General features: G+C 36.5%; 1 protein-coding gene across 1 annotated transcript in view; it reads right to left on the bottom strand.

Moving 5' to 3' along the window:
- Positions 1-15,895, bottom strand: part of ATXN2 (ataxin 2) — a 122,582-nt gene that overhangs the window by 39,227 nt on the left and 67,460 nt on the right. The window contains exons 7-14 of the mRNA XM_007464876.1: positions 15,351-15,442; positions 14,665-14,862; positions 13,018-13,196; positions 10,095-10,304; positions 7,099-7,281; positions 5,650-5,847; positions 5,152-5,259; positions 4,803-4,873 (exon numbers count right to left, since the gene is read on the bottom strand). Coding sequence (XP_007464938.1) covers positions 4,803-4,873; positions 5,152-5,259; positions 5,650-5,847; positions 7,099-7,281; positions 10,095-10,304; positions 13,018-13,196; positions 14,665-14,862; positions 15,351-15,442 — 1,239 coding nt within the window. The remainder of the gene's footprint in view (positions 1-4,802; positions 4,874-5,151; positions 5,260-5,649; positions 5,848-7,098; positions 7,282-10,094; positions 10,305-13,017; positions 13,197-14,664; positions 14,863-15,350; positions 15,443-15,895) is intronic.

Here is a 15,895-nt window from a genome sequence, read left to right as displayed (position 1 = left end):
GGACACATATCCACAAAAAAAAAAAAAAAAAAAAAAAATCCATTGGAATTTTGATAGGATTGCACTGAATCCATAGATTGCTTTGGGTAGAATGGACATTTTTATGGGAAAACTAAAATTCTTATGTGACTCAGAGAAAAAGAAACCTGTGATTGCGGGTACAACTTTGGTTCATCTATATTTTGGCAATAAAAATTAATATTTATTGAGTATATACTATATGTCAAGAACTATATTAAACACTTTACAGGCAGTATCTCATTAATTTTCAGAAGAACACGATGAAGTAGTTTCTACAATTATCCCATTTTGGCTTGGGAGATGTAGACAACATGCCTCAATGTTGTACAGAGGGCAAGATTTAAACCTTCCCTGGTGGTGCAGTGGTTAAGAATCCGCCTGCAATGCAGGGGGTTCAAGTTCTGGTCCGGGAAGATCCCACATGCCGTGGAGCAACTATGCCCCTGCACCACAACGACTGAGCCCGTGCACCACAACTACTGAAGCCCGCGTGCCTAGAGCCTGTGCTCTGCATCAAGAGAAGCCACCACAATGAGAAGCCACCACAATGAGAAGCCTGCGCACCGCAATGAAGGGCAGCCCCTGCTCGCCCCAACTAGAGAAACCCTGCACGCAGCAACGAAGATCCAATGTAGCCCCAAAAAATATAAATAAATTTATTTTTTAAAAAAATAATAAAATTACTCAAAATATAAATTGGTGCAGCCACTAAGAACAACAGTATGGAGGTTCCTTAAAAAACTAAAACTAGAGCTACCACATGATCCAGCAATCCCACTCCTGGGCATATATCTGGAAAAGACAAAACTCTAATTTGAAAAGATACGTGCAACCCCGACGTTCACAGCAGCACTATTTACAACAGCCACAACATGGAAACAATCTAAGTGTCCATCGACAGATGAATGGATAAAGAAGATGTGGTGTGGTGTGTATGTATACACACACACACACACACACACACACACACACACTCAGCCATAAAAAAGAACGAAATAATGCCATTTGCAGCAACATGGATGGACCTAGAGATTATCATACTAAGTGAAGTAAGTCAGAGACAAATATATGACATCACTTACATGTGGAATCTAAAAAAATGATACAAATGAACAAAACAGAAACAGACTCACAAACACAGAAAACTTATGGTTACCAAAGGGGAAGGAGCGGGGGAATATACTAGGAGTTTGGGATTAACAGATACACACTATATATAAAATAGAAAAACAACATGGACCTACTGTATAGCACATGGAACTATATTCAGTATCCTGTAATAACTTATAATGGAAAAGAATCTGAAAAAGAATATATATATACACACACACATATGTGTTAACTGAATCACTCTGCTATACACCTGAATCTAACACAACATTGTAAATCAACTACACTGAAATTTTAAAAAAAATTACTCAAAATAGATCACAGCCTTAATTGAAACTCTGAGAAGAAAATAAGAGTGAATCTTTGAATCTTTATGAGTATGGATTAGGCAATGGTTTCTTAGATATGACACCAAAAGCACAAGGGACAGAAGAAAAAACAGATACACTAGACTTCATCAAAATTAAAAAATTTTGTGCTTTAGTTGTCAACATCAAGAAAGTGGACAACCCACAGAATGGGAGGAAAAAATTGCAAGCCACACATTTGATGCAAGACTTGTACATAGAATATATACAGAACTCTTACAACTCAATAAAAAGACAACTTAATTTTTAAAATGGGCGAAGATCTGGATAAACATTTCTCCAAAGAAGACATACAAATGGGCAATGAATTATCATGACTGTATTTTCCTTAATTTATAACTAGAAGTATTTTTTGCCTGTCCCATTACTTTATAATTAGTTGATTATTTAGTATGTCTAATAATAGAAGGAAATACAAGGAAAATGACATTCACATAGATATCTAATTATCATTATTTGATAGATGTTGACATTTATGTCCATATTGTGACTATAAATACTGATGTATATTGTGGTAATGTCAGTTCTGTTATATGTAAACATCTTATGTATAAGGCTGAAACTTCTTGTGAAAAATAGCAGGCAATGATCTTCATGAGTGCTGGTTTCGGGATACTTTCATCAACATATATCTCCTAATAAAATCAGTAGTTATGAATTACTTCACTAAAATGTGCAGAAAGATAAAAACAAACAAACAAAAAACAAATGGGCAATCAACATATAAAAGGATGCTCAACATCATCGGCCACCAGAGACATGCAAGTCAAAACCACAACATACCACAAGGAAGACTACAATCAAAAAAACAAACAGTAACAAGTGCTGGTAAGGATGTGGAGAAGCGGAAACCCTCCCATACTGCTGATGGGAATGTGAAATAGCATAGCTGCTTTGGCAAACAGTCCAGAAGTTTTCCTCAAAAGGTTAAGGATAGAGTTACCAGATGAACCAGAAATTCCACTCTTAGGTATATACCCAAGAGAAATGAAAACGTATGTCCACACAAAACTGTATACTAATATTCATAGAAGCATTATTCATAACAATCAAAAAGTGGGAACCTGGGGCTTCCCTGGTGGCGCAGTGCTTGAGAGTCCGCCTGCCGATGCAGGAGACGCGGGTTCGTGCCCTGTTTCGGGAAGATCCCACATGCCGCGGAGCGGCTGGGCCCGTGAGCCATGGCCACTGAGCCTGCGCGTCCGGAGCCTGTGCTCCGCAAATGGGAGAGGCACAACAGTGAGAGGCCCGCATAACGCAAGGAAAAAAAAAAAAAAAAAAAAAAAAAAAAGTGGGAACCTGGAGGCATCAACTGATGATAAATGGATAAATAAAATATGGTCCATCCATACAGTGGAATATTATTCATCCATAAAAAGGAATGAAGTACTGACACAGGCTACAACATGGATGAATCCTGAAAACATGATGGTAAGTGAAAAAAAGCCACTCACAAAAGGCCATTTATTGTATGGTTCCATTCATATGAAATGTCCAGAACAGGCAATCCATGGAGACAAAAAGCAGATTAATGGCTGTTTAGGATGGGAGTTGGGGGGAGGAGTGTTTGAAAGCTAATAAGCAGTGACTGCTAAGGGTTTATGTGATGACTGTATAACCCTGTGAATATACTAAACACTGCTAAATTGTACACTTTAAACGGCTAAATTGTATGATATGCAAATTATACCTCAATAAAACTGTTACAAAAAACATACTCTCTAATATGCTTCAAAGTAAAAAAATTTCTTTTCTTCATAACATAATAAATTCATGCAAGTGTACTATAAGAAGGGAATGAATGACTGTAAAAAATAATGCTGAGGAAATGAAAGCATGGGCAAGAACATGACATTTATATCAAACTGAAGATTATGCAAAATAATACCACCTGTTGCTTAGGGATCTTTTCATCTGCAGTATAAAGAACTGCAAGGAAAGATACCCTTCGCTCTGGCAGGAGGATGCAGCTGAGGTGGGCAAGTACACAGGAGACTTTAACTGTGCTGGAGTGCTTGATGTATTAAGCTGGTAGTGGGCATCTGGACATTCAGTCACTGGGCATTCTTTGTATCGTGTCCATGTACTAACTATAGCTTAAAAAATTAAAAATTAAATTTACAACTGCTAATAGCATTAAAGCTGAATAGATAAATGTGCTAAAGTATGAAATAATATTTAATATTTTAAACGGTGCCAAAAAGTCAGGAATGAAACTACTGGAAAAAACTTATTAATTTTTAGGAAGCTAGAACACAGGCTAGGAAAAGGCTGCTTTTTGCTTTTGATCCATTCATCTTTTAAGTCTTCTTTCAAAGGCTGATAATCAGATTTTCCCCCATTAAGCAGCTAAGTTTCAGGATGATTTCTTGATTTGGTCTCAAAATATACCTTGATATGCACAATATGTTAACAGTAAATATTGTGCAAAAGAACGAAACAGTCATCCAGGAGACATCAGACTACATCCAGCAAGTCTTAAGGGAGAGAAATGATATTATAGAAGGATGTCTACCACAATACATTTGTGCATGAAGTGTAAATCTGCAACTCTTTTGTAAAACCAGGGTCCAGTACATCTTCCACATGCCACATCAGCTAAGCCATGCCTTGGCCTTGCTCTACTGTCACTGAATAAAGTAGTCAAATGAATATCAAATAACTTACGTTATGGTGACTTCCAATGTCAGAATTACATTCTCTTTCATTTAATATCTGTATTGTTCTTACCAAATCTCATGATTTTAGTTACTTCACTTAAAGCATACGTAAAGACAACTTTAAGAATACGCAAAGACAACTTTAAGAATGTTTAGGGACTTCCCTGGTGGCACAGTGGTTGGGAATCTGCCTGCCAATGCAGGGGACACGGGTTCGCAGGAAGATCTCACATGGCACAGAGCAACTAAGCCCGTGCGCCACAACACTGAGCCTGCGCTATAGAGACCACGAGCCACAACTACTGAGCCCGCGTGCCACAACTACTGAAGACCACGCACCTAGAGCCTGTGCTCTGCAACAAGAGAAGCCACCGCAATGAGAGAAGCCCGCGCACCTCAATGAAGAGGAGTCCCTGCTCCCAGCAATTAGAGAAAGCCCACGTGCAGCAACGAAGACCCAACGCAGCCAAAAAATAAATAAATTAAAAAGGAAAAAAAAAAGATGTTTAGCTTTCTATACACATGATTTGATTTTTCTGGGTGTATATATAATGCATTTTTGTAAATGGATGATATAAGAATCTTTAGTAATGCTTAAAAAATTTTTTTTTAATTCTAATTCATCAGTCAATACGATACTTACCCTAAAGTCATTCTTAAATTTCTTTAAATCATCGATCTGTTTTCTATGTTCAGAAACAATTGGTGATATACCTGTAAAATTAAGAAGTGTTAGATCCAGATTTATTTCTAATCTTTAACTTAAAATTCTTTTAGGATGGGATGTTAGAAATGAAAATAAACTCTATTATCAAAAAATAATAAAAATTTCAATATGTTAATTATAGATTTTGACATGTTAAATTATGCATTTAAATATGCACAATCCTAAGAAAAAGTACTGACCAAAAATACTCTGTATTGGGCATGAGAGTAAGACATATTCCTTCCTATTTCTACAGTTATACCCAAAGACTTTTGAAAGCTCTAACCTTTACTTTCAGCTTTTGAGAAGCTAGGTGATGTCTCATTGGGCTTCATATTTTCTTTATTCCCTGCAGAAGAGGTCTGCCTCTGATCTTGAAGCCTGGAATCTTTAGCTAGAAAATAATATTTTATAAAAACTCAAAGTTAGATAGGAGCTAAAGGGGAAAATATTCAACAATTTTGATCCCATGTTTTTGGAAAAGAACATTTAAACAGAGGCTTTCCAACTTTGCAGACATATGAAACACTAATAATTTTATTTATATTGACATTTACTACCCAGGAATGTAAACTATCTTAACAACACACATTCAAGAATAACATATGAAATTAGTAGCATTACTTAAACAACTAACTTCATTTGTATAAAATTTTAAATGTACCCTCAAATATTGATACATACTTATGAATAAAACAACACAGCCATTTTTCATAAACTTTTAAACCTCTAACACTCAACTTCACAAATGACATTGTGGATCTGGAAGCCCTTTCTTACATACCCTCAAGAGATGGGGTTACAGCTCTGTTGGATGCAGGACTGGCAGGTGTAGGAGACGCAGCTGGTACAGGCATAGCAACAGCTTCAGCTGGAATAATACCAGCTTGGGGAGAAGCAAGAACTGGCCCACTAGGAGTATTTCCGATACTATTCTGTCTGGGAGACCTGGGTCTGTGAGTTTTAGGGGATAATCTTGGAACTACAAGAAAGAGAAAAGTTACCCATTATATTCTCAGTTCAATGTCACTTCTTCAAAAAGGCTTTTCTGAAGATCTAGGTAAAATAGTTCTATCTGACCTCCTCCCCAATTACTTTTTATCCCATCACCCTGTTTTCTTTTCCAAAGTCTCAGGAATAGCAGTGATGATGGACAATACAAATATCTGAAGAATGAAAGCAATTACTAATACCTATGTCCAACAGTAGTTTTCCCTCCTAACTAACTATATTAATTCTAAAACGAAGTATTTTAAATGAATTTAGAAACTGGATTTCTAAGGCAGGAAAAATGCTACTTTTTAGGATAAAGATAACACTCTCTACTAAAAAGTGAGACTGTTTCTTTAAAATAGGTGGTGGCTGTGGTTGAGAGTCCACCTGCTGATGCAGGGGACACGGGTTCGTGTCCTGGTCTGGGAAGATCTTACATGCCACGGAGCAGCTGGGCCCATGAGCCATGGCCAGTGAGCCGCAGGCTCAGAGCCTGTGCTCCGCAATGGGAAAGGCCACAACAGTGAGAGGCCCACCAGGGAAGCCCCCAAAGCAGTCTTAATTGTAAGATCCTGTCAAAGTACATTTTTCACACTTTTATAGCTTCCATCAGCATATTCTTCAGACTAATCACAGATAAAACTTGGTCCCCCATGTTTGTTATTCCTTAAAAGGGAAATATGGTCAGGAATTAGTGCCGTATATTGGTGCTAGGAAACACAAGGACCTGGGCCCAGAATACTGCCTGGCACAAAGTAGGATGTCAATAAAAATGTATGGAGTGAATGAATGGGGGGGGGGGGAACACAGCACTGTAAGCCCAAAATAAATGTTTGTGGAATGAATCAATGAACAAAGTTGCTAAGAAGACACAAAACATGATCCCTCCAAATGTTATGTACTATATTTGCCTTCCATTTGAGTGGTACTTTATAAAACTATAAAGTATATTCTTATTTATGAACCCCACATGAATTTCATCACAAGACCATAGAGTAGATTAGCTAAAGATTACTCACTGAGAAAACTGAAATTCAGAATGATCACATGATTTGCCCTAACATATGGTAAGTGGTAGAGCCCAGAAAAAAAATATAGTTTTCCCAATTCCTAGTTACTCCACTATTTTTCATATATATACTTAGAGTTCCTCAAACATAGCTCAAGCTCAGCCCTTTTTACATCTAGTAGAATAACAAAATGAACTTTGTCATTATGCTCCAAACCAAGTGTTACCTACCCCCGCTGACCACTGATGACCATGTGCCCCCTGCGGGACTGGTCCTTGCTGCTGGAGGAGCAGTCGCTTCACTTGGTGGGGTGTGGGATACAAACTCTAGGCCACTGGAAATGGAACCCCTCCCAGCAGAAACTCTGTGATTTCGAGGGTGTCGCTGGGCCTTTGGGGACATCCTTGGAGGCCCTAAGAAAGAAACAGTGAACATCACATGAATGCCACAATGTCCATCAGTACTAGTTTTTTGCTAAATACACATAGACCATTCTCTCTCTCTCTCTCTCTCTCTCTCTCTCTCTCACACACACACACACCCCCCACACATTCCCTCTCTCATTTCTTCTTGGTTAAGAAAAAGGAAACAAACACCACATATATTTTTGGCCATACTCTTTCAGAATTATTTTGTGGAATGCCATAAAATCTTACAAATAAATTTTATTTTATTTCCCTTTATTTTTAAAGAAAGGGAGGGATGCAGTTGGTGGTAAGAAATCTAACAATAAGATGTCATAACTCTTCAAAGATCTTAGCAATTTCTTTAATCTATACCCATTATTTGTAGGCATATACAAATAAATATAATAAAATGTTAATAGAGTTATAGCTACATGATGCAATAATTTTTATTTTAACACATACTTTTAGTTTTTTCCCTCAAATTTTCTACAATATATTACCTCTAAAATTCGGGGAAAAAAATTTTAAACAACAAACTATTGACCGCGATATGTCTTTGTACTAGTAAAAAGATGCACATTTTCCTTCTTAAATTTCTCCAAAACCTTAATTTATCTACCTCTTCTGCCATGGTGAACAATTTCACGACCCATGTCTTAAAACAGTCCTCAACTGTAGGAAGTGTCTCATACTTAACAGGCTGTGAACTGAAAATTCTACCGTTAAGGCATGACTTACAGACTAGAATAACTGACATTTGGGCAAGAAATTTGCACTATACAAATTGTCAAAATTCCACATCCATCAATTTTGTCACCCCATTAGCAATTTCTATTTATAAAGAAGTCTACTGTGCATTCAAACAAAACTGTCAGGCGAAAACAGTGGACACAATGACTCTTACCATAGAAACCTGACAGTGATAACACCTGGCAAAACTCATTCTTAATGTCAAAGCCAAGGCCCCTTACCCTTACCTTGCCAAACTCTTCATTTTTTATTTTATTGCTTTGGCTGCGCCACGCGGCATACAGAATCTTAGTTCCCTGACCAGGGATTGAACCCATGGCCCCTGCAGTGGACGTGTGGAGTCTTAACCACTGGACCGCCAGGGAAGTCCCTTGCCACTCTTTAGAATGTCAGATTAATTTGTGCCCTGAGTAGGAATTCAATCATGGGCACGATCTTACAAAGAATGTTAATGTTATATAATTTTCAACTGGAGATACAATTTAGATTAAAGAATGAGTTAAGAACTGGGTATTTGCATATTTATACATAATTTTTACGTCCCTTTACAGAAAAAGACCAAGAAAGACGGCTGGCATAGCTCAATGAAATCAAACTCTAACTTAAAAAAATTCAGTCTTTGGCAATATGTAAAATACTTTCAGAAACAAAATACAGTCTCCATGTTAAGCACAGAAAACCACTATATTTAATAGTTTTATTTTGAAGTTCACATTTTAAAAATGCTTCAGTATCACCTAACTACATGACTAGAAAACATATTTTAATTCAAATTATTTAAAAAGAAAAACTGAATAACACAGCATCCCTGAATATGCAGGTGTACTTTTGTGTGAGTCCTTAACATCTAACTGTCGTGAACACGCTCACACTCACTAATGAGTTCTATTTTATCTAACATATTCTCATGAACATCACTTATGCAAACAATAGACCACAACAAATATGTCAACAGAATGTAACTTTTCATTTAGAGGCCACCATCACAGGCACTTCTGAGTAAGGAAGTCACCTTGAAAATCATGCTGTTCAACATGCTTTCAACATGCTGTTCAACAGCTAACAAGGTTAGCTGCTTTAGTCAAGATCACATGACCTCCCTGCCTGGATGACAACAATTTATTAAAAAACAGCCAACTAGTTTTCTCCAGGGAAGCATTTTATACCAGAAAACTGTGTTAGTCTCAGCATAAGCAATATCAACTGTAATTTTAATGAACAAATCAGATTAAAATTTTAACATATCAAGTACTCTGAAATAATGTTAAAGGTCATTATCATTCAGAAAAAAGGTTTTTTACTTATGCACGACATTTAGATTAAAATGTGACCTTTCTACAACACATCCATGTATCTGATATGTAGCAATGGTGGATTTAGCACCAATGAATGAGAACTACAGTATTTTATTCTTTTTTACTGACAAGGGAAATAAATAAATAAAACCCTAAAGATTCATACATAGCTTTCTAAGATAAAAATTTTATCTTAGATCAAGAACTTCTTCCATATTAAAGACTTTCACTATGAAATAGTACAAAACTATTTTTTTTAAATTCTCCAAACACAAATGTAAACTCTGTATTGTAATCTAAGAGTAAACACACAAAGGCAGCTACATGTAACGTCCCTCTCAAAAAGGACCCCTAAACCATCACTCCTGCCTATGGCCAACAGGCAAATTCACTAGTACCTTGGCCAAGGAGCTATAAAATGATAGGTTCTACAAAAAGTCCAAGACTGATGAAGAAAGTTCACTGTTTACCATTAACCACTGTATACACTGTAAAGTGGAAGGGAGAAGGCCCTGGGCTATAAAACAGCATCATTACCAGGCAGAGACAAAACCCTCATTCTTACAATTCAGGATAGTTCATAGCTTCACACAGCATTTATCAAATTTCTCTCTAATGAACAAAAGGTTAATAGAAATAGTTTTAATAAACTAAAGTTAAAACACAGAAATTATAGGTTATTAAATAATGAAGAGGAAACTATTTTGTAATTATAAACTCACATAGGAGTTAAACAAAGACAAACAAAAACATGAACAAATTGTGGTATTGTACCTTCTGAAGACATGCGTTTAGGCATAGTAGAGACAGGAGCTGGAGAACCATGAGCAGAGGGGTGAGACGGGGGTCTGGATGGCCGCGAGGGGGGCCTGGAGGGCGGCCGTGTAGGGGTGGCTGCCCGAGGTGGAAGAGAGTTGGGACCTGACTGGTAGCGAGAAGGTGGGCGAGAGGAAGGAGATGGGCAAGGCGATGGCCAGGGAACACCTGACAGAACAAATGATATGAAGGAAAGTATAAAAACTAAAGAAAAAAATGAGGGAAAAAAGTAAACAGAAAAAAAAGTAAAATGACAAAAATGATTTCTTGCACATTTTAACCCTTTGAGGACAGTCATTTGATTTGTGATAAGTTTTAGCATAACTTAACTGACATAAATTCACATTTTACTTTAACCTCCTTAAAATTAAGTCTGTTTAAATGAATACACGTTCCCAAAGGGTTAATTAGGATCTACACATACTACTGAAGAAGACAGTTAAGACTTTGCCTATTAATTCTGCTTCTGCAACTGTTTCTTGGTAATCAATTGTTAAAAGGAGTATAACATACACCAGATAATTTCACACAATAAATCACAAAACTCAGGAATAAGATTATTATTAAAAGTTTTAGCTTGACACATCAGCTATTATATCTCATTAAAAATGCTGGTTTCTTATATCTGTCTGTGGTTTTCATCTAGTTTATACTTTAATGTAAGGTTGAGTTTGAAATCTCATTAAGCAGGTACATTTAAGTAGAAATAGAACATTACTTCTACTATTTTCTAGAGTCACAGGAGTGACAGGTTAATATTCATTGCCTTTTCAAAACACATATTTTAATCTTATCAAATTAGAAAAAGGGGACCTTCTAAATAATTTATGCAGTTAAACATTCATCTAAGAGACTGCTTAATAAACAATGCAACTACAAAGCAGTCATCACCAAATAAACCGACACTGAAGGATATGCACAGGTCAAAATACAGCTAACATGTAACATGACATATCACTTACCTTAATCTTAGGAAACAATCCAGGTCTCCTCTCCATAGGGTTCCACACACTTGAGTATCATATATTTCCCAGCCCCTTTCGGTTTTTTATTTTGAAAATTCTGTTCATGAACAACTAAAATTCTTTACTCAGTGAGCAAAGAAATTTCACCCCCAATACAAATGTATAGAAAATACTCAAGAGTGTTCATTGGAGAGGAATTCTGGAGAAAGACTCAATGAAAACAAATGAAATTGGAAACTTAGTGTTCTCTATTTTTCTAACTTTCCAAACTTAAATACCTAAAATTGAATGTCCACTGTTAGCCCTGAGTTAGTAACTAACGCACCACCAGTATTATTATTATTATTATTATTATTATTATTATTATTATGGTTGTGCTGCACAGCATGTGGGATCTTAGTTCCCCAACCAGGGATTGAACCCACGTCCCCTGCATTGGAGCACTGAGTCTTTTTTTTTTCCATGAGTAATTACAATTTTAATAGTAATAAAATAGAATCCCATGAGTCGGCATTATAACTACTTTCAAATAATAAGATAAAATTAATTTTAGGCTAGTAAATTTTTAAAAGCTTCCCATTTTTTAATTTTTTTTCAGCTATATGTAATACATATATCCCCATATGCCCTTCCTCTTGCGTCTCCCTCCCACCCTCCCTATCCCACCCCCCTAGGTGGTCACAAAGCACCAAGCTGATCTCCCTGTGCGATGCAGTTACTTCCCACTAGCTATCTATTTTACATTTGGTAGTGAATATATGTCCATGACACTCTCATTTCGTCCCAGTTTACCCTTCCCCCTCTCCATGTCCTCAAATCCATTCTCTACGTATGCGTCTTTATTCCTGTCCTGCCCCTAGGTTCGTTAGAACCTTTTTTTTTTTTTTTAGATTCCATATATATGTGTTAGCACACGGTATTTGTTCTTCTCTTTCTGACTTACTTCACTCTGTATGACAGACTCTAGGTCCATCCACCTCACTACAAATAACTCAATTTTGTTTCTTTTTATGGCTGAGTAATATTCCGTTGTATATATGTGCCACATCTTCTTTTTCCATTCATCTGTCGATGGACACTTACGTTGCTTCCATGTCCTGGCTATATTGTAAATAGTGGAGCACAAGTCTTAACCGCTGGACTGCCAGGGAAGTCCCCCATCAGTATTATTAATTACCATGGTTCCATACAGTCTATGGCACTGCTGTGTCCAATATCCCTGACTTGTATGAGAGATCCATGACCCATGAGCTATATTTAACCTAGATACAGAGGAAGAATAGAAAAAAATATCTTCCTACTAAAGACTCAAGTTTCTGTATTTTACTTAAGCTAAACTACAATATTCACCCTTACACTAAGAGTTGTTTCTATTTTTTTAAGCACTTTTTTTCTTCACCATCTTCACATGACTCTTGATTGTGTCTTGTATTGCAAGTAACATCAAATCCTTTCTTGAAGTAAGCAGAATATAAATATATAAACAAACAGTTCATAAAAATGAATCTATATTAACCACTGAGTGTTTCACAGAGATTGGGATTTTCCATGTAAACTATATCTAAATAATTTTAACATCCAGTATTTTTAAAATTGAGAACCTACCCAAAGTTTCCAATTTCTTCACATATGTGGAGTGTTTTTTTTTGCCAAGTGAATGTCTTTGGTTACATTTAGCACTTTATCTTAATACATGAGTATTTCATCATGCTAAATGCTGTATATGCCAATAACATACTAATTTTTACTAGTTTTACTAATTTGATATCCACAAAGGCAAATTTAAATTAAGTGAAAACTACTCCACAGGAAATCATTAAAGGTATGTATGTTCTTATCAATGATGTAAAACTGTAAATATTCAGAAAACTATGTATTTGATCAATGACATTGACAAATTTGGTCAAAATACTTGCCTCCATTAACTACTCTTTGGTCTGAACCAGAATTTGGGTTGAAATCTGAAGTGTGAGAGGTGGATCTTGATGGCATGGAGCCCGATCCAGGCTGGCCCATACGCGGTGAATTCTGTCGTCCACTTCCCCAGGATATGACTTCTCTATTTCTTTGTCCAGGAGGAATATATTTATTTTCCCTGAAAATGAGAGATCCTTTAAATCATTTTATCCTAATAGATACCAGGCCAATGAAACATATCTAAAAGTAATTTAGGCAGAAGGGAATGCTTGTTACTAAAAGGTTAAACACTTAAAACCAAATGGCCCCACTTCCAGACACCCCTATTCTTCCATCTTACTCTAAGCTCTAGCCTCTGGCCTTTCCTTTCCCTCAGATAATCCTGCTAAGGACAAAATGTAACAGATGTGTATTCATTCTTATCCACTTGGCCTCTTTATGGCTGTTTCTATCAATCAACATCTGTCTTCTTGAAACTGTTCTTCCTTGGTTTTCTCTACTTTGTTTTCTCTGTGATCTCTTCTCTTGGTGGCTGTTCATTAGTTTTCCATGGCTTCAACATCAACCCCCCAAATCCACACTCAGTCTCACAGTCTCAACATCTCTCCCTGAACACTTTAATTCAAATCACGACTCCTAAGCTGTGAGTGCCTTGAAGACAGAATGTGTATCTTATTCTACCAGGTATGTAGCAGGTGTTTCTCAACATGTTTATGAATAAATGCATAGAAGACCTGTGAGCCCCTCAAATGCAGTAAATTGCACAAATGGACTCACTCTATCTCCCCTCAAGATTGCTCCATGTTTTCTACCGCCATTACCAGTACAACCACCAATCTGCTTGGTTATCAAATAAAACTCAGGGTCATGCCTGGTTTTTCTAACCTTTCTATCACTGGTTCTGGTCTCATTGGTTACCAAGTTCTCACACTTGAACTATTTCAATACAATAACTGATCTCTATGTCTCAGCCAGTTCTCAATGTCCCATAGTTGGTTCATGCCATCCCCTATCTACAGGGTGCTTTTTAACATGACACAGAAAGAGTTTCACTACCTCAGCTTCCTATCACCAGCTGTTACCACTGTAACCTCAACATACACCGTGTATTCCAGACATATGAAACAACTAGGTTTTCCCTGAACTGCACAAGTTCTTTCACCTGTCTTTCACCATACAAGGAACTCCTCTGTTTTATGTCTCTTTGAGTGGCAGACAGATCTACTATCCTATCACAAAACATCACCTCCTCTGTTAGACATTCTCTCACCCCACGAAGTTATGCTAGTTCTCCTCACTTGCATGATTCTAGTACTCTGACCACCCCTCTAATCTAGGAAATCATAATGAACTGTAATTATATGTACTCCCCCCGCAACCTGTTCATTATTCTTTAACAAGCTCTTCCAGACCTCGAAATGCTCATCACTGTATATCCAACACTTGGCTCCACAGAGGTGATGCTCAAAAAATACTTTCCAAGATTACTGTAATCTTTTCTCTAACAGAACCTGAAACCATCTCCATTTGCATTCTCTACCTAAGCTAGATTAAAGGAAGATGAAATATAATAATAATAATACACCTTCTCACACAGACCTTGAGTTGTGTATCCAAAATACTGCATCATGATTTCCTTTAAATACCTAGTGTTTATGTTGTGGCCCTCACGTTCACTGGAATTTCTCTGAACTGCTGTGTATTTTTCTTCTTCGCTCCTATCATCATTTTCCAGGGCCACCCGGGCTTTATACTGGGCACTTGATTCAATTTCTTCTGCTAACTGGTTTGCCCTTGCTTCTCGTTTTAAAAATTCTTCTGAGTTATCCCTTTCTAAGGGCACCCTGAAACATGAAGAAAAGAAAAAGCAAAGTGACTATTTTTAAGTCATAGTTTACATATCTGTCACAATCAACTATTAAGAGAGTTCAGAGTTTAAAATGCTGGTAAAACTGTAAGAGAGCTACAGTCATCTATTTATTTATAAATCAAAACTTGATTTTTCTTGTTACCTTTTCCCTAGAGGAATATAACATTTCCAAAACTGGTTAAATTGACTATTCCCCCATAACCTCTGCACTTACCAATTTAGAGTTTTTACAGTGTAAAAATGAAACAAAATTTATTTAGAGCAAAAAATTAGGGTATAAGTAAACCATATTTAATCCCTGTTTTAATGGGAATTTATCAGTGTAGGTAGTAAAAGGATAATTCTTTCACATAATCGTTTAACTTAAAATCCAACAGAAACATTTATTCAACATCGTAATTTAGGTTGATGAAAATCAAAGGCAAATATGTATTAAAACAAAAGCAAACTTTTAAAACTTACGTATATGAAGATAGACTGCTATCATATGTAGACACTACACCATAATTTTCTTCATTATATCGAAACATGTCATTGGGATCCCATCCATTAGACTAGAAGAAAATGAAGCTCATTTTTCAAAATGACAAAGTATTTGTCTTCTTTAATTCAGTTATAGTCGATAACTACATTAATAATATCTATCATACTATTCAAGCAAAATCTAGCAAAATTAAAAAACAGGCAAAAATTTGCTTTAAAAATGTCTTAAGGAAAAACTTTCTTCTACACATCGGCTCCTACAAGTTGGTAAATAACTATAGTCGAACCTTGAACAATTCGGGGGGTGGGTGTTAGGGCCACTGACTCCAGGCATAGTCGAAAATCTGTAGATTCAACCAATCTTGGATAGTGCATTACTATAGTATTTACTATTGCAAAAAAATGCGTATAAGTGTGGTTCAAACCTGTGCTGTTCAAAGGTCAACTGTATACAAAACAATTATTTGAGATGTTATTAGTAAAAGTTCAGAACATTTTAGTTACTTCATAAAATAGCCTCAGGT

This window comes from Lipotes vexillifer, unplaced genomic scaffold (assembly GCF_000442215.2).
Source record: "Lipotes vexillifer unplaced genomic scaffold, Lipotes_vexillifer_v1.1 scaffold2030, whole genome shotgun sequence".
Classification (NCBI taxonomy): domain Eukaryota; kingdom Metazoa; phylum Chordata; class Mammalia; order Artiodactyla; family Lipotidae; genus Lipotes; species Lipotes vexillifer.
Note: the sequence above shows the minus strand (reverse complement) of the source record. Positions and strands in the feature narration are given on the sequence as shown.